Source organism: Denticeps clupeoides, chromosome 1 (genome assembly GCF_900700375.1).
Source record: "Denticeps clupeoides chromosome 1, fDenClu1.1, whole genome shotgun sequence".
In the NCBI taxonomy this organism is placed as follows: Eukaryota; Metazoa; Chordata; class Actinopteri; order Clupeiformes; family Denticipitidae; genus Denticeps; species Denticeps clupeoides.
The window spans coordinates 36,230,061-36,249,067 of record NC_041707.1 but is presented as its reverse complement, the minus strand read 5'-3'; the positions used below and the strand labels follow the sequence as shown (position 1 = coordinate 36,249,067).

Genomic DNA, 19,007 nt, shown 5'->3' with positions numbered 1-19,007 from the left:
GTTTGGTGGAAAAAAAAGCCTGCTGTCATTAAATTCTCTGTTCTAACAGTAAGCCGTGAGAGGCCTTGAGCCACAGTAGTATTGTCAGGATAAGGGGATGCAGTTTGGCATCGAAATAACGATGAGATTGTTTTCTCCAAGATCTGCTCAGTTTTAGAGTATTACCGCAGGTGTATGTCTTTGTGTAATTTTATGAAAAATTATCATGCAGCTATGTTTAGATGGGCATATGACAACAACAACATTTATCTTTTTTATTAATCCTAAAATGACATTGATTATGTGTGTGGGCTTTGCCAGGCCCGTACAAATGCCACCTCTCACACCCTTTCTGAACAAAAGGAAGAAAAGTCTAATGAACTTGAAAACTAGAAAACATTCCAATTGACATTTGTTAATTTGATTCGAAATGTATTGTCTGACAGGAACTTACTGGATTACATAGATTTGAGCATATGACTGCTTTTGGAATAAATATTTTGTGTTGTAGATTAAAAAAATACATTCGAATATATTCTCTGAAGCCACAGCGTACTCTGTTTTTGTGTAGTGTTGTGTGGTTTTCTAAGACACTTTTAACAAAGATACATTTGCCTCAAGTCACACCAGTTTTATACATGGCTTTACAGACATTTCTATTTATATAAGAGTATAAATTCCTGAATAGTAATTTGGTTCAATAGACCATTTATGGCCATAGAATAACATAATATTGACCATCAACATGGCAGTAATTTTTTCATAAAATAAATAAATAAATATATATATAATATATATAATATATTCTGCAACTACATCTGCGATAATGCTGTCACCATGTCATTTGTGCATGATTTAGCTGTTGTGTTTTTGCCCATTGTAATAAGGATTTATTCTTTTTTTTTTCTCTCTCTATCTCTCACCAGCTGTCTCTACACATGTCGAAGGTGAAGAAAGGATTCAGGTGCTGCTGATGGTAGAAGGTGGGAGGTAAATTGTCTGCATGAGATCTCGTTTGATTTCCTAACAGAGTCTCTAAACACACACACACACACACACACACACTTTAACTGTATCTTTGTCATGCTCTGTTTGTTTGGTCTTTGTTAATTGGAAGTGTTCATCTGTATAAACTGTGTGTGTGTGGTGACCTCTCAGAACCCTGTACATCCATGGCAACAACAAGATGGACTTTGCGTTGTGGCACTCTGCCATCCAGCTTGCGGCCGGGACGGACGGACAGGCGCTGAGCAACCAGCAGCTCAGCAAACATGACATCCCCATCGCAGTGGACAGCTGCATCGCTTTCGTCACGCAATACGGTGACGCCCTCTGTCTTTCTGTAACCTCGGCCTCTCATTGGCTACATTGCATAGGTTCAGCTCTGTGCATTGCTATAGTGAACATTTTTTTTTTATTTTTTATAATTAAAAGGAGTTATGAGTTTCTCCCATCCTGCACTGACCCGCTGCTTAATTTTTTTTTCCATTTTTAACACTGTGTCATTTCACTCAAAACGGCAAAATGGAAAAATGGCAGGACAATGCGGTAGATTCTGAATACTCTGAATGTTCAGACCATGCTGCCATGTATTAAACTAACCTCTTCTGTACCGCTGCACATGCAGGTCTGTGTAAGGAGGGGATCTACCAGAGGAACGGGGACCCGGCGAGGACAGCGCTGCTGCTGCAGGAGTTCAGGCGAGACGCCCGCAACGTCAAGCTCCGTCTACAGGACCACCGGCTGGAGGACATCACCGACACCCTCAAAGCTTTTCTGTCCGAGAGCGAAGACGCACTGCTGGCCAAAGAGCTCTACCCATACTGGGTGTTGGCCCTGGGTACCCAAAACCTTAGTATTTTTTATAATTGAACAATATTTTTTGCACAAAGGGTGATATCTGAGAAGATCAATAGCCTTTAATGAAGCAGAGAAGCACTTGAAACAGATTAAATGACACATGCATTTCAACAATGTTTTAAAAAATGTAGAATTCAGAACTGTTGAAAACAAAGACAAAAAATGGGTTAACTAGAGAGGGTTAACAAAAGTGTGAATCCATTCAATGATCTCCTCCCTTTCTATCCCTCAGATTATTTAGAATTTTTCTGGAATTGAGTAGTATAAGAATCATAGTCCACTGTGGCTTCAGTCATGCGGTACTGGTCCCAGCACAGAATCCCAGGATGTGCTTTGGCTGCTGTATATGGGCTGAGATTTGAGCCAGCAGAATCTGAACTTGAATTGATCTAAATTGCACAAACTTTAATTGAATTGTGCAAATTGAATCTGGGCGTATTACTTTTAATCCGAATCCCGATTCAATTGAAACTTCTTCTCCAAATTCAATTTCGGGTTAAGAAAAAGCAGTGGAGCGTGCATTTCCATGTTTGCGCCAGCTCTGCAGTTTGCAGTAAAAGTGTAACTTCTCATGGGAGAACGTTCATATGTTCACCATTCAAATGAAACGAAATTCGGATTCAAATTCTCTTTCTCCTGGCACAAATTTCAGTCCATCGCTGTGCCAAAGTGAATTTGCCCCTAGGCAACGAACGCGCTCTGCTTCCGTTCTCACCAGATGAGGACGACAGGAAGGCGCGGGTGGAGAAATACTCCACCCTGATCCACAGCCTGCCGCCCATCAACCGCTCCACCCTGGCAGCCCTGCTGCAGCACCTGTACAGGTACGAACGCGAACGCACGTACGAGCACGGTTTTAAAGCCAGCGGGAAGCCCAAGCCACTGCCGCATCTAATAATAAAGTGTAGTGATTGTCACATGTGATACACAGCAGCACAGCACACGGTGCACACAGTGAAATTTGTCCTCTGCATTTAACCCATCACTCTGAGTGAGCAGTGGGCAGCCATGACAGGCGCCCGGGGAGCAGTGTGGCACCTTGGCACCTTGGCAGATCGGGATTCGAATTGGCAACCTTCTGATTACGGGGCCGCTTCCTTAACCGCTAGGCCACCACTGCCCCATCTCCCCGGTTAAAACGTGTTCGGCGCATGAGGGGCCGGTGATGACGGAGCTCGGCTGGAATCCTGCAGCGGACGCCCAAGATTGCAGCGCATACGGCACTAATGACTCGGATTGTTTGGAGAACACTTAATTGGCCCTTTTACCGAATTTGGACGCGGGCCTAATTTCCCTTTTTTGTGGGTTTTTATTTCCTCCTCAATTTTCTGTGGCTGCGTGTGAATGTTAAACCAATTAAATACGCACATTTATGTAGTGTAGTAGATCTTGTGTGTGCGTGTTTGTATGCATAAATTAACGCTCCCCCGCCCGTTCTCTATGCATGCGTGTGTACGGTTGTTTGTTGCAGGCATGGTTTTCTCTGCTTTTAGAGATCCGTAAAATCTGTGCATGCGTTTGTGTGCGTGCGTGTTGCAGGATCCAGCGATGTGGCCACATCAACCAGATGCATGCCCACAGCCTGGCGTGTGTGTTCTCGCCATGTCTGTTCCAGACCAAGGGCCACAGTGAGCAGGAGGCCCGTGTTGTCCAGGACCTCATCTCCAACTACGTGGAGCTCTTCTCTGTATGCGACCCATATTTACACACACACACACACACACACACAACATGGACGCACGCTCTCCACTTTCATTCTCCAGATTTGTCTTTTTGACCTATGTGGCAAGTAAATGACATGATATTGAAATATTGATTTTAAAGCCCAAAGCACAGTGCTCCACATACCACCGCTCACTCTGCAATAAAAGAATGGAGCTGGCGATAACGGATGGCTACAGTAGCTGTCTTTACATGAGATATGGACAGAGCTCCAACATCACCAGACAACCTTCGGGAGGGGGCGGGATTTGATTTGAGAGAGGATTGATTCCTTCAATGGGTGCTGTGCTTTGACCTACATTAGCAGCTAAATTGCTTTAAATTATCTTTAACGCCTACCAGTAACACTCAGGAGGAAATTGCAGAGACGCATTTGAGACGTCTGCAAGGCGTCGGAAATTTTCATGGATTTCAGATTCACCAGCTCGACAGAATGAAGAAGTTGTACAGAATGAGGAAGAGTGAGATGAGCACTTTGTTCATTAAAACATCATTAGAGTTCATCCTATGATATTCGGAAACAAGTACAGAATTGCTAGTTGGGTTCTGCACGATGCACCTAACTAGTAAGCAACCTTTACTTGTCTATCGGATATAAATTGCTGTAAATCCTGAAGACAGACTTGATGTGACATAATTGAAAGATTGCCATGAAAATAGGGCCCCGAAAGAGCACCTTATTAAACCCTGGGACCTTTTTCAAATGTCGTTTTGCACACCCCTGTATAACGTTAGCGAAGCGACGCCGCAGAACTGTCGGCTGCTTCATTCGATTGGAGGTTCTAATGGGATTTCCCGCTGGCGACGCCGCTGTCACCCCGCCGCGCCAAGCGCTCAGCCAGTAATCAGTTAGCGACGGCGGCGTTAGCATGACGAGGGAGAAGGGGGACCTGCGGGTTGAGTGATCCGCGCAGGAGACGCTCATTAGCACACCGCATCAACGAGGACAAGCGGCCCGGCGCCTTTATCAGCAAACAAACGCGCGTGTCCTCCCCGTCCCTCTGTTATTAACACAGTCGCCTTCGCTGACCGAGCGGAAAGGCAAATGCAAAACTTTTTTTTGTTCTTTTTGTCCTGTTCTCTTTCCCATTGAGCTGCAGGTTAAAGTATTCGGCACTGAAAATTTGGAACAGGGGTTCCTGTAACCCCCATCTGCTTTTGTCCCATCTAAAGTCAGTTGCTGAAAAGTCACAGAATATGTAAAACTTAGTTTAAAAAAAAAATAAAAAAGTGAAGTGATTGTCACATGCGATACACAGCAGCACAGCACACGGTGCACACAGTGAAATTTGTCCTCTGCATTTATCCCATCACCCTGCGTAAGCAGTGGGCAGCCATGACAGGCGCCCGGGGAGCAGTGTGTGGGGACGGTGCTTTGCTCAGTGGCACCTTGGCGGATCGGGATTCAAACCAGCAACCTCCTGATTACGGGGCCACTTCCTTAACCGCTAGGCCACCACTGCCCCAGTTGAGGATCCTGCTGAAAAATACACAGGATGATTGAGTTGGATAAGGTGGTAGACTAGCTAGTTGACCGCATTAGTCGGGACAATCTGCCTGAACGAATTGAGCAGAAGGGAGAATGAAAGTTCCTGGCATCCAGAGCTCGTTACAATCAGTAGTTACAGGGACAGTCCCCCCTGGAGACACTCAGGGTTATGTGTCTTGCTCAAGGACACAATGGTAGTAGCTGGGGTTTGAACCTGTGAGTTTGTGGTCTTCTTTTTCATAAGAGAGTAAAACACAAGATTATGGACATTCATTGGATTTATTGTGATATATGGCATGTGGTCCATATTAATTAAAACGATGGTCTTCACTTTCAGAATAATTTGTTAATCGTTAATCAGAAAATCCTAAAAACACAGTCATTTTTATGCATGCAAATTATACAAATGAGTGAAGCGGCAATAGTATCATTATGTTATTTGGGCAATAACAGGTTGTGCACTACTGTAACGTCTTTAAAATGCTTTAGATGGTGGGTTTATGCACCACTATTTAATATTTTGATTAATGTTCAGAGTGCAGGTTCGTTGATGTAACGTTGGGTGATGTGTGTGTATGTGTTGTTTATTACTTCCTCTTTGCTGCTGTTTGCATGCACAGATTAATGAGGAGCAAGTGCGGCAGATGGAGAAAGAAGACAGCTTCATCACAAGGTGGAGAGATGCAGCTACTGTAAGCTTCCCCACCATCCTCCACACTTTTATTTTTGGTGTGTGTGTGTGTGTGTGTGTGTGCGCGCTTGTTTGACTGTCCAATTGGGCATTTAGGTCAGAAACTCATTTAGACAGGAGCGAGAAATAATTTGTTTGCCAGTTAACCTTTGTGCCCGGCACTTCATGCCTGGACAGTGGTGCTGTAAGAAAGCATTTATTCCGAAGAAAATAGCTTCTGTACAATAGCTTCTTATCACACATGCCAGATAAACGAATTGTTAGGCTTTTGATGGGGGATGTTCAGAATTTTTACTAACACCTATTTGTACTCTGGATATTAATAATCTTGCATAAATTAACACCCATTGAAATATAATTACACACCCTTTGTCTTCGTGAGGATCTGGGGTAGTAAAATATGTGTGTAATATCTAATGCATATTCAGTATATATGTGTATCTTGTATCATGGTTTGTTATCCTTTGTTAAAAAATATTTTTCCTAGTGTCGCAAAAATGTCCCCACTTTTTTCTGAAACTTCTGAGGACATTTAAAGGTACAGTCATAAACTGCAAAGTGTACTCAGAGAACATAAAGCCTTTTAAAATACAGACTTCCCTGTTCTCTTTCTTTTTTTATTTTATTTTTTTTATTTCTCACTCTCGCTATGCTTTTACCGCTAACCTGTCTGAAAGTAAAGGGCCGTGAACGTGTAGAGGGGAAGGGGTGGCTTGGAGGGCTTATCCAGCAGAGTAAATGGCAGGAGAAGCTGATTGGCTGTTCCCCAAAGTCCCTACAATTACACCTACAGTAGGGCGTTCGCGGCTGAGGCCTGCAATTTACAGCTATTTGCGGAGTTAAGTAAGTCTGCCCCTCTCATTCCCACAGACACTTCCACGGCAGGGTGGAGTAGCGTGTGTGTGTGTGTGTGTGTGTGTGTGTGTGTGTGTGTGTGTTTGTGTGTTAGCCTTTTTTCTTTTACGCTACGATTTTACTTGCATTCAGACAGAAAAGCATATCTTCAAGATAATATATTCCAAGAAACATAATATGAGGAGGAGATTGTGCTTTATTGCTGATTTTAGTATTGTCTGTGTGCTTAAAAAGGTGAACGGACAGGAAGTTCCAGGCAGGTTTATTCAGAATTCTGGATTAATGTGCTGCAACAGGGTAGTGAAATAGAATTCCATTTAATGGCTAGTCATGATGTATACAGCTTTCTATGAGAGGTGAGTTAACATTTAAGCAGCAAAATGACTATAAAGTACTTAAAAATTTTGATCTAAAGTTGTGGGCTGCACATATATGCTCTGACAAAATACTAGTTTTTTTTTTAATATCACATGAAATAATTTTAGCATGCCACTGTGAAGCTCAATGTCATTATTAGTATTTCTTCTGTAAAAATTCTGGGTGGTGAATCAGTTACCTTGTGCATAGCAGAAAAAAAATATTCTTGATGCTTTACTACAAAATATTTGCACATATTGCACAAACGTAATAACTTTTTAATGGACTTCTCTTTTTATATACAATAACTGCATTCTGAATATCGCCTTGTAAAATCTAACATGGGTTTAAGACAGATACTTCATTTACTACAGATGCGAAATTGCAGAGACACCTTTGCTTTGACTTTTCAACCATCCATAGTAAAACCGCATATGTCCCTGTGTGTTTTTAGTAATTATTTTAACAAATTAACCAGTTTCTTTGTTTAAACTGTTTTGGCCAGATATCTGGAAGACACTTTGAAGTTCTCTGTGACTTAGCAGCCAAGTTTGCATTTTTTGGGGGGTTTCTGCAAGCTTCTGGGAGGTTATTTCTTTGTTGTTGCTGTTTGTTAATATGAATGCAGAAGTTGTTTGGGAACAATGTTCCCACCGCCACCCCCTGAGAGTCCCAGCTGTAGCCCCGTCCAGATGCATCCGTGCACTTCAGTATGCTCACGCACACCTCCCATGATGCCGCGCTGCGGGTCTGAATGGGGTCCTGATTGCTCGTTGTGAGAGGGCTGTAATCTGTGTTTGCCGATGGGCTCGGCGCCGCACGGCGTTGGGCTTTTATTTTTTTTTATATTTTTTTTTAACAGCGGTACTGCCGCACCCTCCCTGCTTGCAAACTTATTTTTCCCCTCTCTTCTATTCTTCTGCCTTTCTTTTCCCCGCTGAAGCGACACACGAAGAAAGGTTTGGCCTAGGTGGTCTACAATAGTGCTCTGAAAGCACTTTTCTGTTGCCATGGCATTGTCTTGGCTTAACAACCCCATTGTTGGAGGAGCTCCTGGCGCCAAGTGTCAGGACGTAACAAAAGCAGAGAAATAAATGGTCTTATTCCACACGGAGGCTTGCGAAAAGGAAGCGAGAAAGAGTCACTCTTTTGTTTCTTTGGCTTCTCTGAAGTTGAAGCGAAAACTGAGGTGAAATAGGATCAGCCGTCCAGGGGGACGTCATCTACTGTTTCCTGCGCCCTGAGGATAGGGTTCATTCTGCCATTTCTGGTGCATTATAATAGCGCTGCTCACAAAGAGGCATGTGAAAGGTGAACGTGAAGCCACCTCAGACATGGTCGCTTGCCCTAAATGAAAGGAATAGGCTTGCCAAATTGACTTGATTGATTCTCCAAAATGTTTGGAGTCGGGAAGATATTGTTTTCCTTTTTGCTGTGTTGCAGTTCTCTCCTGCAGGAGACTTGATCTTCGAGGTGTACCTGGAGAAGAAGGAGCCAGAAAGTTGCTGTCTTATCAAGGTATGGCAGGAGGTATGCTGAAGAGAATAAGATTGACCTGATGCAGGACTTGGTGAAGGACTGGAGGTACTAGGCATTGGATTAATAATAGTTCAGCTGGTTAATTGGAAGGCAGGTCTAAGATTTTAAATGATACTGACATTGTTAGATAACCTTCAATTTCATACCAAATGAGATCCAAGGCTCCTGTCTAGCTACAGGAGCACACTTTTTTGAAGGCATTTAGAGCATGGAGAGTCTGTTGGGTTTTGTAAGAAGGTGGCCTGGTCTGATTGATCATTTATCTCGGGAAGCACTGTCAACACAATGCACTATGGGAAGGCAGTGTGAGGTTCTGGTCAGTGTTCTTTTGGTCCTGCATTCATCCTGCAAAAGCTGGGGCAGTGGTGACCTAGCGGTTAAGGAAGCTGCCCCGTAATCAGAAGGTTGCCGGTTCGAATCCCGAGCCGCCAAGATGCCACTGAGGTCCCACGCACTGCTCACCAAGGGTGCTTGTTAAATGCAGAGGACTCAGTTCGTTGTGTCACCGTGTGCTGTGCTGCAGCCTTTCACAATGACAATCACTTCACTTCCACACTTTCACAGTTGTGTTACGAGGTCTCTTCTCCACGGCAGGTTTCTCCCACCATGAGCTCAGCAGAGTTGGCCAGCTGCACTCTGAGCATGAGACACTTGCCTGCGAGGCCAGAAGACCTCTGGACCACCTTTGAAGTCATAGAGAACGGAGAGCTGGGTATGTCTTTTTTTTTTTTTTTCATTTTAATTAGTAATGGAAGTTCAAAGCCAAGACTTTGAACCGAAAGTGACCATGTTTGAAAGTTGCCTATTACCGCATATATCTGTTAAAAATCAAACCGAACGTACATCAATCAGCCATATTATTATAACCAGTTAAAGTGAAAAACATCAATTATCCCGTTACCATGGCATCTGGCAGTGGGTGGGAAATATTACACAGCGGTGTAATATAATGTCATGCCTGATTGGTGTGTATCTTTGGGCCTTCCCTTTTGAATTGCTAATTGCCATTCTCTGGTTGTCTCATTCTTAATAAGTTCTCTTTTCAAAAAAAGGAAAAGATTCCTGGGTATGAAAAACTATTACATGAACGCATTGAACTTGATGAATGCGAGTGTGTCCTGAGAGAGGCATTCAGCTGAATTCTTACCAGCAGCATGCACCGCATTACCTTGTTCACAAATGAAGGCGTGATAATAGCTCTATTTTGCACATGACTGTGTTTTCTAATCATGTTCAGATTTGCTCAGGATAATTGCAAAATTGAACTACATAATTATAAAGTGATGGGGGAAAAACAGCCAGTGATTTATAATGGTATTTTCATTTTTAATTTTTTTATTTAATGGGATTCCCAGTTGACACAAACTATTACGCTGAAGTGTTTTGGACGATAAGCACAGTTTGGGGAAAATATGGTTCTAAAGCAGTTGCATAAAAAATAATCTGAAACAGTTCACTGCTATGCTCTTATGAGCTCCAAAGAATGTTTGCAGTAGTATATTAGTCTGTATTTATTAACATAATTTGCAGGATTAGGGCTTTTAAAAGGTCTTTAGCATAATCATCTTTTAAGGGGGTCCGTTGTCACAGTCGTTCCATTAGAATCACCTTGAGGGCAGCGGTGGCCTAGCAGGTAAGGAAGTGGAGTCATAATCAAAAGGTTTAAATTTCGAAGCACCAAGATGCCACTGAGGTGCCACTGGGCAAAGTACCGTCCCCACACATTTCTCCCGGGCGCCTGTCATGGGTTAAATACAGACACCTCATTTCACTGTATGCACTTTACATGTTAAAATGATTTACATTTTCTTTACACATATGCATCACAGAGAGCACACAAGCAGCCGCCGGCAATAAATCTGACTGACCGGCCAACTTGTTTGGGGAAATTGCATAAATGGACTTGATTTTGAACTCTGGTGAAAGCAATATTCAGTACAGTCCCACCATTCAGAGTGAATGGGAAGCACCTACATTGATGTATTCAGTGTGTATTTGTCTCTTTGTAATAATATTAAATATTATAGCATGCTTTAGTTTTAAAAATGTATCACAATTAACCACAATTAACTAATTTCAGATGTACAACTAATAAGTTATGTTTGTTTTTTTTGACAGACTTAGACCATCTATAGTCAGAATAATGAGAGTAATCATTGAATAATCACTGGCCACTTTTTGATTTAATGTATATACTTTTTAGCAATAGGTTACGGTTGATAACCTTTTTTTTTTTTTTTTTTTGCTCAGAACGTCCTCTACACTACAAAGAGAAAGTTCTAGAACAAGTTTTACAATGGAGTGCACTAGATGACCCCGGCTCAGCTTTTCTAATCATAAAAAGGTTTGCAGGAGTAGCCATGGAAGACACTCAATCAGGTAAAAAATCTTTGCAATAATAATTATTAAGATTTATATGATTTTTATATTAGTGTTAATTCATTTAGTAGTGACCTGCATTTAGAGCCCTCCATCAACAGCTAATTTGCTCATTTGCAAATCAAAGTAGAATGAATTTCGTTGTGAATGAGCATTCCAGACAAGTTCTGCATGTGAATAGGAATTTTAATTTGCAGTCAACGTGGCGCTTCAAACTATATGCCATATTATGGATTAACTAAAAAACTTTTTTTGACCATAGTAGATTTATGCAATCCTGCACTAAAAACATGACTCTAGATCATTTCTAGTTATGTACCAGGTCATTTTTGATTTGTAATTATACCTTATAAGTACTTAATAAAGATTCTTGTGAATTTATCGACTTGCTCAGACAAGCTTTTCGGTTTATTTCTGTTCTTTCCATTTCCAGCATCCCAATCATCTGGAGCAGAATAAAACTGTATTCCGCTATCCTGCAGAGGCGTTTCTTGTGCATTACTGAAATTGTTGTGCCTTTTGCCAAATCGTCTGGCAATTTATGACCTCGGTATTAAGATGAAAGAGGAAGTGTGTGCTGCCATAATGGTCTATTATTGAACAGTAATATCAGAGGTAACCTTTCCCCAGAAGTGAATAATGGCTTTCTGCTGAGCTTCCCAAACGGAATTAATATCTATTAGTCCTTCCGCAGCGCCGCGGTGAATTCTAGCGGAGCTCCCTGAGGCGCACTGTAAGTGCGGATGCTTTGTTTTCTGCTTTTACTCACTCATCTTCTTTGGCTTTGTGTTTGACTGTACGGAAACCTGCGACTCCCACCCGCCGGTGTTTGTGGACGGGGGCGTGTTGCGTTCGGCAGGGCAGCAGGTGAAAGGGGCGCAACTGAAGTTCAGAGACGGCTCCTCCAAACTGCTCGCCGGCCACAGGTTCCAGGAGCGATACCTGATGCTGAAAGACAAGAAGCTGCTGCTCTACAAAGATATAAAAGTGAGTTGAATCTTGCTGTATGTGTGTGCTGTTTTTTTTTTTTTTTCTTGCTTCAAGAGTTAAACATGCCAACCATAGAGCCGCAGCAGAATTACAAAATTGTTGCGAACTTTCAAGACAATGGATCGAATTCTGCTTTCCCCTCTGAAGCATTTAACATTAGCATACAGCAGGAAAGGGGTCAAGGGTCATGAGCTGCATGCAGCCTTGCTTGAGAATTTTGGACCGATGAAAAGTACTTGATGTCCTTGATTTTTAGCATTTAGACAAATTCAGCCAGAAGATTTATTTGAATGTAAGATGTATAATTTTTTCCACACCTTTAAACATACAACTCGGGTAGCATGCAACACCCCAGAGAGGTGTGTGTGAGATATAGATGGAAAGGCATATGCACCCATAGAACAATCTGCTGATGATCTGTGCTTATGAATGTCCTTTTCTAAAGAACTGTATGCAGTTCAGAACTCTGCCCTGTTTTGATAGATGCACTCAAGGCAAAAGACACACTCACACACACACATGTTCCTCTCAGGGGTATTTGAGGCATGCCACACTAGCTGAGATGTGGTTTTCAGTGGTGAGTGAAGCAGTGTTAATAATTGATTTGGGGAGGGAGGCAGGAGAAAACACTGAGAATGAAGGCATTTCTTTTTCTTAATTAGGCTACAGTAGGCCTGTGGCTAATTATCACACAGAGGAGGTGGAAATTAGCAGTTCCGTGCAAATGCAAAAACTAATTAATTTCATTTTTAAACTTAATTGTGACAAGATATCAGGTTGGAAAGAGTGTGTGTGTGCATACTTGTGTTAAGGAAGTGGTTTGTCTTGATGCACATCTCTATCTAAGGGGGGAGGAGGGGGTAGATGGGAAAAATATTTTTTAAAAAAGGAAATGAGAAAAGGGTCTGTCTGAAATGATGGGGTGAAAATCAATTTTCTCACGCCGGCTGCTACACGGAGTGCTGGGATGTGACGACACCGCTGTCACCGGCTGTCAACATCACTGCTGAAGTTAACACGCGCTGGTGGCTGCGGTTGAGGGGGGGAAAGCGTGTCAAAGATGTAAAAAAATAAATAAATGAATGCAGCAGTAACAAGAAGACAAATGAAACTCATGAACGAATGATAAAAATATTTATTTTACTACTTTTTTTATTTAAAAATATTGCAATCCAAGAAAAAAAAATCCATATTGCTCCCATAACGATACAGATTTTATCACAAACATAGTATGACTAGAAAAGTAAAAAAAAAATGTAATGAAAAAAAAAGATTTTATAAAAAACAACGAATAAAGATTTCAATTGACTCATGTTCACTTTATTATGTGTAAATAAATGACTTTGGTATTTTGTTCACGGTGTATGAGTGTACTTTGAGTGCAATAAAACATAAAATTCTATGGGTAATTTATATTCCATACAAAGAATAGGATATAATTTTGAGTGGTGAGAACCAGTTGAGCAGCTCTTGATCAGACCATTCTTCTGACAAAAGGATATGAATAAATTTGTAATAATGTAATCTATCTACCAAACTTGTGATAATCTGTTCATTCACTATGAATATGACATTCACCAAGAATATGATGTGGTAGTGGATAGCCTAGTGGGTAAAACACTCGCCTATGAACCAGAAGTCCCAGGTTCAAATCCCACTTACTACCATTGTGTCCCTGAGCAAGACACTTAACCCTAAGTGTCTCCAGGGGGGGGGACTGTCCCTGTAACTACTGATTGTAAGTCGCTCTGGATAAGGGCGTCTGATAAATGCTGTAAATGCTGCAAATAAATGACACAGGGTAGGGTTACTTGTTTACAATGAATTGCGCCACTGATGGCAGTAGAGTAGTGAAAGGCGTGGTAGAAGGAGAGAAGCGCAGCACCATTATTTTCCACTTTACATACTTTACCGTTTTTTTCTGCCCCTGCGGTTCACGGCCTATGTTCGGTTCTACTGACACTTGAGTATTTGTTTTTTTTATGGATTCTGTGTCTCCTTACTCTACGTTGCAGAGCGCTAAACCTGAGAGAGACGTATCCATCAGCCTGGTGCAGTGCTACCTGGGCCTGAGGAAAAAGATGAAGCCACCAACGAGGTGCCGTCATTGCCATCACGCTCCCTGCATTCACACTGACATCATCTAATGGACAACTAGGGCCTTGGCATTTATTTAAAAAAATGGTAGCAAAGCGTACATTAAAATGAATTCGGAAAGGGCCGGAGTAAGGCCTCATTAGTCAGGATTAGTTTGGCCAAACTGAGAGACGTACTGACATTTCTTAATGCAATATTAAGATAGATTCGTAATTATTTGCGCATTACTGGCCTTCCTCATTAATATCGCTCGCCTTTGCTGTCGCCCTTCTCTCCTCTTCCCCGAAGAGGCACAGCCTCGACTCTGGAGCGGGCCGCCATCATCAACCGCGCCACGGCGGTCGTTTTTTTCCCCCACAATTGATTAAATGGAATTTGTTTTTATTAAATACAGATTCTTTTTATTTTCGCCCGATGCTGCAGTGTCATTGTAATTCATGGGCCTTGTCATCAGTCGCGAGTGTGGAGGGAGAGTGCGTCAGCCCAATTATCACCCGTCACAATACTTTACGTGTGCTAATTAGAATTTAAATGTTTATTGTTGTATGGAATGTTGATGCAATAAAACAGATTAAATTATTATTTTATTTACCTTACCATTATGCGTGTACAATGGTAAGAAGCAATACATAATAATAAACTTGATCAAATAATCGTCTCAACCACAACAACAAACAATAATAATGATAATAATAATAATTATTATTATTATTTATTTTTTTTGTTGTTGTTATTGTTTGTCGTCAGACAAACACCAGTGTTTTTTTTGTTTTTTTTACATATTCTCCCCTGTGTTTTACACAACAGCTGTGGCTTCACTGTGTCCATGGAAAAGCAGCAGTGGTGAGTACAACAGCGTCAGCTCATAAATCAGATAGTCGATGACCCTTTTTACTCCGCCGTTTCCCTGGTAAACAGACTCAGGAAGGGGAGGAATGAAGAAAATATCTGATCCATTAAGTTTAGGAAATGAGTCAATCAGGCAAGGAAATTGTATTTCAGAGTGTCCCTGGCCCGTAAGGCGCCGCTTTTGTGCCCGTTGATCTGGCGATAGGCGGAGAATATGTCTCTGACTTCGGAGATAATGATGGCGCGCTGCTGTTATGAACATTGTACGTCATTTCTGCTGCTGTGCTTGATTGTCTTGCTAGCGTGTTCTGTTCTGACCAATCATGCAAGCATTCATTCACCACCCCCCCCTCCCCGCCTCTCTCGCTCGTTCTTTTTAAACAACCTTCAGGTATTTCTGCTGCGAGGGTAGCGAGTCCCAGCTGGACTGGGTGACCTCCATTATCAGAGCTAAGGTGAGTAACAGGTTACGGATTTCAAGATCTTCTACATCGGGGCGCAGCTCGCCATCATCCAGGCTGTGCAGTGGAGCAGGGGGTAGAGCGGCATGTTTGGTGGTGCTCTGCACCAGCTGTGCCTCTCGGCCCTCTCTGACAGGGCACATCTAGGAATGTAATGGGCTCAGGTAAACTTCATGTCACGGCAGCAGTGGCTCCTGGAGGGTCGTGGACTTCTCTTTCTAAGATACGCAAATCTAGAAGGTGAAAAAAAGGTGCAGTTATGTGGACAGTTCGTGTAGGTCCTGCTTGTTAGTGATTTGGTTCTAATGCAGCTCCCATTTTAATTTATTACGTTAAATCCAGAATGATGTTTACACGGCATATGGATATTCTATTGTCATCTAAAGGATATTGTTCCATCCTAAATTAAACCGAAAGGGACATGAATGACTAGGATACAACTGATGCATCTAATTTGGCTGTAACTGTAATATAGTGATTTGCTTAAAAATGTAACCATAAAATAATACACTGATCATGATTTTGACATATACATACATACATACATACATACATACATATATGAGAAACTCAAATAAGAAGAGATGTTTTAAAAGCTATTGTAGTCTAACATAAATCACATTATCTGGGAAAGATATTTTCCGAGAAGAAATAAGGTGGTTTAGACTCGCAAACTGTTTTTCTAAAAAAAAAAAGAAAAGAAATTAAAGTGAGTCCAGGCAAACACACAAAAACTCGGCACAGTGGAGCAGGCATTGTTTTGATCTCCGCTCCTCCCCGCCTGCCCTTAAACTCTTATCTACAACTTTCAGCTTCTGTTCAGCTCCAAGTTTTTTTATTTTACATAACTTATTTCCAGTTATATGGAAGCTCATTTTCTCTCATGTTGCTTGTGTATAAGTGGATCAGTAGATCTCCATGTCTCCATCGTAGGTGCAAAAGGTTCATGTCCCTAACCTGAACCCTTCTGGAACCATATTGTGCATTAATCCTTTTTTTTGCAAACTCATAATTTGGTTTTATTATGAAATAATTTATAATGCCCCTTTTTAATTAAAATGTCAATCAGCTCAAACCCGATTGGCTTGTTTTCCACACAGAGCTAATTCAGTGGTGTTATTAAACCATGCAAAACTGCTGTGGAACAGTTTAGCCTCTTACCGCCCACTTTTTTTCATACGGCTTTTAACTGGCTTGCGTGTTGACGAAAATAAATATGCGAGACTCTGTGACATGGTTGGCTTAGAAGGATACCACATGTAGAGAACCCTTCAAGAGCCCTCCAAAGAGACACAGAGCAGAACAGGAGACTCGTCATTACGGGCTATGAGTTTAAGGCGTTCGACAACAGGATTCTTCTGATGATTTCAGAAGTACAGAACAAGAATGGGGGGGGGGAAAGTCCCATATATGAACTATTGCCGAAAGCCCCAGAGATGCTTTCAAGTTTTCATACCTTCTGTCAAAAAGGAGTTATTTACATAGCGGTGTGAAACATGCTCCCTCTCACCCGCGAGTTCTGCCTGGTCCCTGAGAACCTGATGTAACGAAACCAAACTTCTCCATCAACAGACACTTGAAACTTGAAAAAGTGTTTTTCAAATGGAGATATGTAGATATGGGTGACAAAAGGAGCTAGTTTTGGCCCAGTATGGTTAATTAATCTCAGAACATACTCTTCTTATTTGATTTTATGATTATATTGTCCAAGACATCTGTCAAAAGTCCTCCTTACCGGTTTGCTTTGGTTTATGTTCTGCTAGATAAAGGTTTTGTATGATTAACATACTATTCATTAGAATTCAGCATTTACTGACCTTTGGTCATCATGGGAGACCATTGGGGCTGAAAAGATCCATTACAGGACAATATTGATCACTCACTGTACTTTTTTTTTTGTTTAAGCATGGTTGTGACCTTTGGCCTAAAGAAAATGAAGAGTGGAAAGGTGTTGGTCACTGTGTGCGACAGAGGACCGTGTCGACCATCTGCAGAACCCCCAAAAGCCACCTGGAGGTGAGCGTCACCCATTTCGTATGATCTTTCATGATATCGGTGCCATCTGGGACATCTACGCTGATTTTTTTCCCCCAACAGAACAACAGGATTTCATCAAGGAACACGTACGTTGGAGAGATGAAGGCAAGAGGTGACGAGGAAAGCATCCACCAGCGCAACGCCACCCTGATCGCTAACAGCCTGATTAAAAAGGAACAGTCCAGTCTTCCCAAAACGGCTGACCAGCACGAGTTAAGAGGCAAACCCGCATCTCCTGAAACAAACCAGCCACACAGTGCGCCGTTCCCGCTCTCGGCCACGAGGCCTCAGGGTAAAGTGTCGCAGAGGAAAGGACTGCCGGGGGCTTGCGGCGTACAGCTGCCCCCCAGCCTCATCAGAGAACTCAACGCCGTCCTCAACAAGGCAGGGCGGAGGAGTCCAAAACTGGAAGAGAGCTGATTGTGCCTGGTGACGGATGACAATGATGGGTGGATGAATGAACAATCTGTTTTTTTTTTGTTTTTTTTTTATTATTTTATACAATACATGCGTTGAGTTTTTATAGGAAAACATCGGATGGAGTCACAGGATTAGGATTGTTTAACAGATATTATCAATAATTTGACACAAGTCATTTTTAACATCATTAATAAAACTGTTTTAATCCTTCAATTTATGCAACAATTGCATTGCATTTCATATTAAAGTAAAAAAATTGCCTTTTTAAGGGTTAAAGTATTATTCCAACAGCGCAATGCACTTTGATGAAACACACACTCAAGTCATGCAGTAATTCTATAACTTTTCAGAGCCTGTCATTTTCTCCAGGATCCACATGTGAAAGTGTTTGGCCATGGAAATATGTCTGCTAAGGACGGTTTAAAGTACCGGACTAGGAAATGTGCTATGAGCTGGGAGGAAACTAGTGGTGTTAAATATTTATTGTGTTATTTTACCAGTGAACCTTGACAGCTATATTATTATATTATATTGTAATTTTTTATATATATATATATTTTTTTTTTTGTGCCTTTCACCATGTGTGTGTGTATTTATGGATTTTTGGCTTTCTATTATGTATTAGTATTAAAATACTGTAACACCTCAGGTTATACACTACAGCCAGCAGTTACAGTCTAAAGTTTTTATATATATACAGTATATGGGGCATTCTGCATTCTGCATGTCCCATGCAACACTGATGCTTCATGGAACTCTTCATAAACGCTTGTGAGCTTTCATATTCACCATTTTGCCTTCCTTCAGTGTTAGTTTTGTCTCTGCCATGAAACTTTATTTTTTAGCAATAATTACGGTTTTTAATGCACTTTTCAATAAAACTGAAAGTCTCAGACCATTCCTGCACTGTGGGACTGCCTTTTGTAAATATGCGTGACACTTTTCATTTAATTAGTATTCTGTTGTTAATGGTGAATGGCTGCAATTACTATTGCTCCTGACAGCCATCATACCAAAATCGATCTCTGCTCTTCACCTCAGCCGGTCGTTTCACGTCAGTGTGTGGCAGAAGGGCTCCTCTGGGGCCGTTAATGAGGGTGACGGCAGGGGGAGAGGTGTGGCACATGTACGTGGTGCATTGTAAAGTGACGGTGCCGCCGTGCATGGCGTGCGACAGCGTCAGCTTCGCCTAGGCGCTGGTTCCTGTGTGGGTTTCGACGCTTTATTCAGTGAAGGTCACCATATGGCAGAGTGAATGGGAATTTGAACGATAATTAAAGCA

The 19,007-nt window shown here is 41.8% G+C and overlaps 1 protein-coding gene across 5 annotated transcripts in view; it reads left to right on the top strand.

Annotated features, from left to right (window-relative positions):
- The window catches only part of arap2 (ArfGAP with RhoGAP domain, ankyrin repeat and PH domain 2), an 88,332-nt gene extending 69,706 nt beyond the window's left edge, over nt 1–18,626 (top strand). For all 5 annotated transcript variants that reach the window (XM_028999609.1, XM_028999610.1, XM_028999612.1 and 2 more), the window contains exons 19-33: nt 906–969; nt 1,138–1,301; nt 1,607–1,819; nt 2,558–2,663; nt 3,379–3,526; nt 5,671–5,742; nt 8,397–8,471; nt 9,087–9,204; nt 10,743–10,871; nt 11,731–11,858; nt 13,877–13,959; nt 14,766–14,801; nt 15,199–15,262; nt 17,174–17,284; nt 17,366–18,626. In XM_028999609.1, coding sequence (XP_028855442.1) covers nt 906–969; nt 1,138–1,301; nt 1,607–1,819; nt 2,558–2,663; nt 3,379–3,526; nt 5,671–5,742; nt 8,397–8,471; nt 9,087–9,204; nt 10,743–10,871; nt 11,731–11,858; nt 13,877–13,959; nt 14,766–14,801; nt 15,199–15,262; nt 17,174–17,284; nt 17,366–17,725 — 1,871 coding nt within the window. In that variant the 3' untranslated portion in view covers nt 17,726–18,626. The remainder of the gene's footprint in view (nt 1–905; nt 970–1,137; nt 1,302–1,606; nt 1,820–2,557; nt 2,664–3,378; nt 3,527–5,670; nt 5,743–8,396; nt 8,472–9,086; nt 9,205–10,742; nt 10,872–11,730; nt 11,859–13,876; nt 13,960–14,765; nt 14,802–15,198; nt 15,263–17,173; nt 17,285–17,365) is intronic.
- Nucleotides 18,627–19,007: the final 381 nt, after the last annotated feature.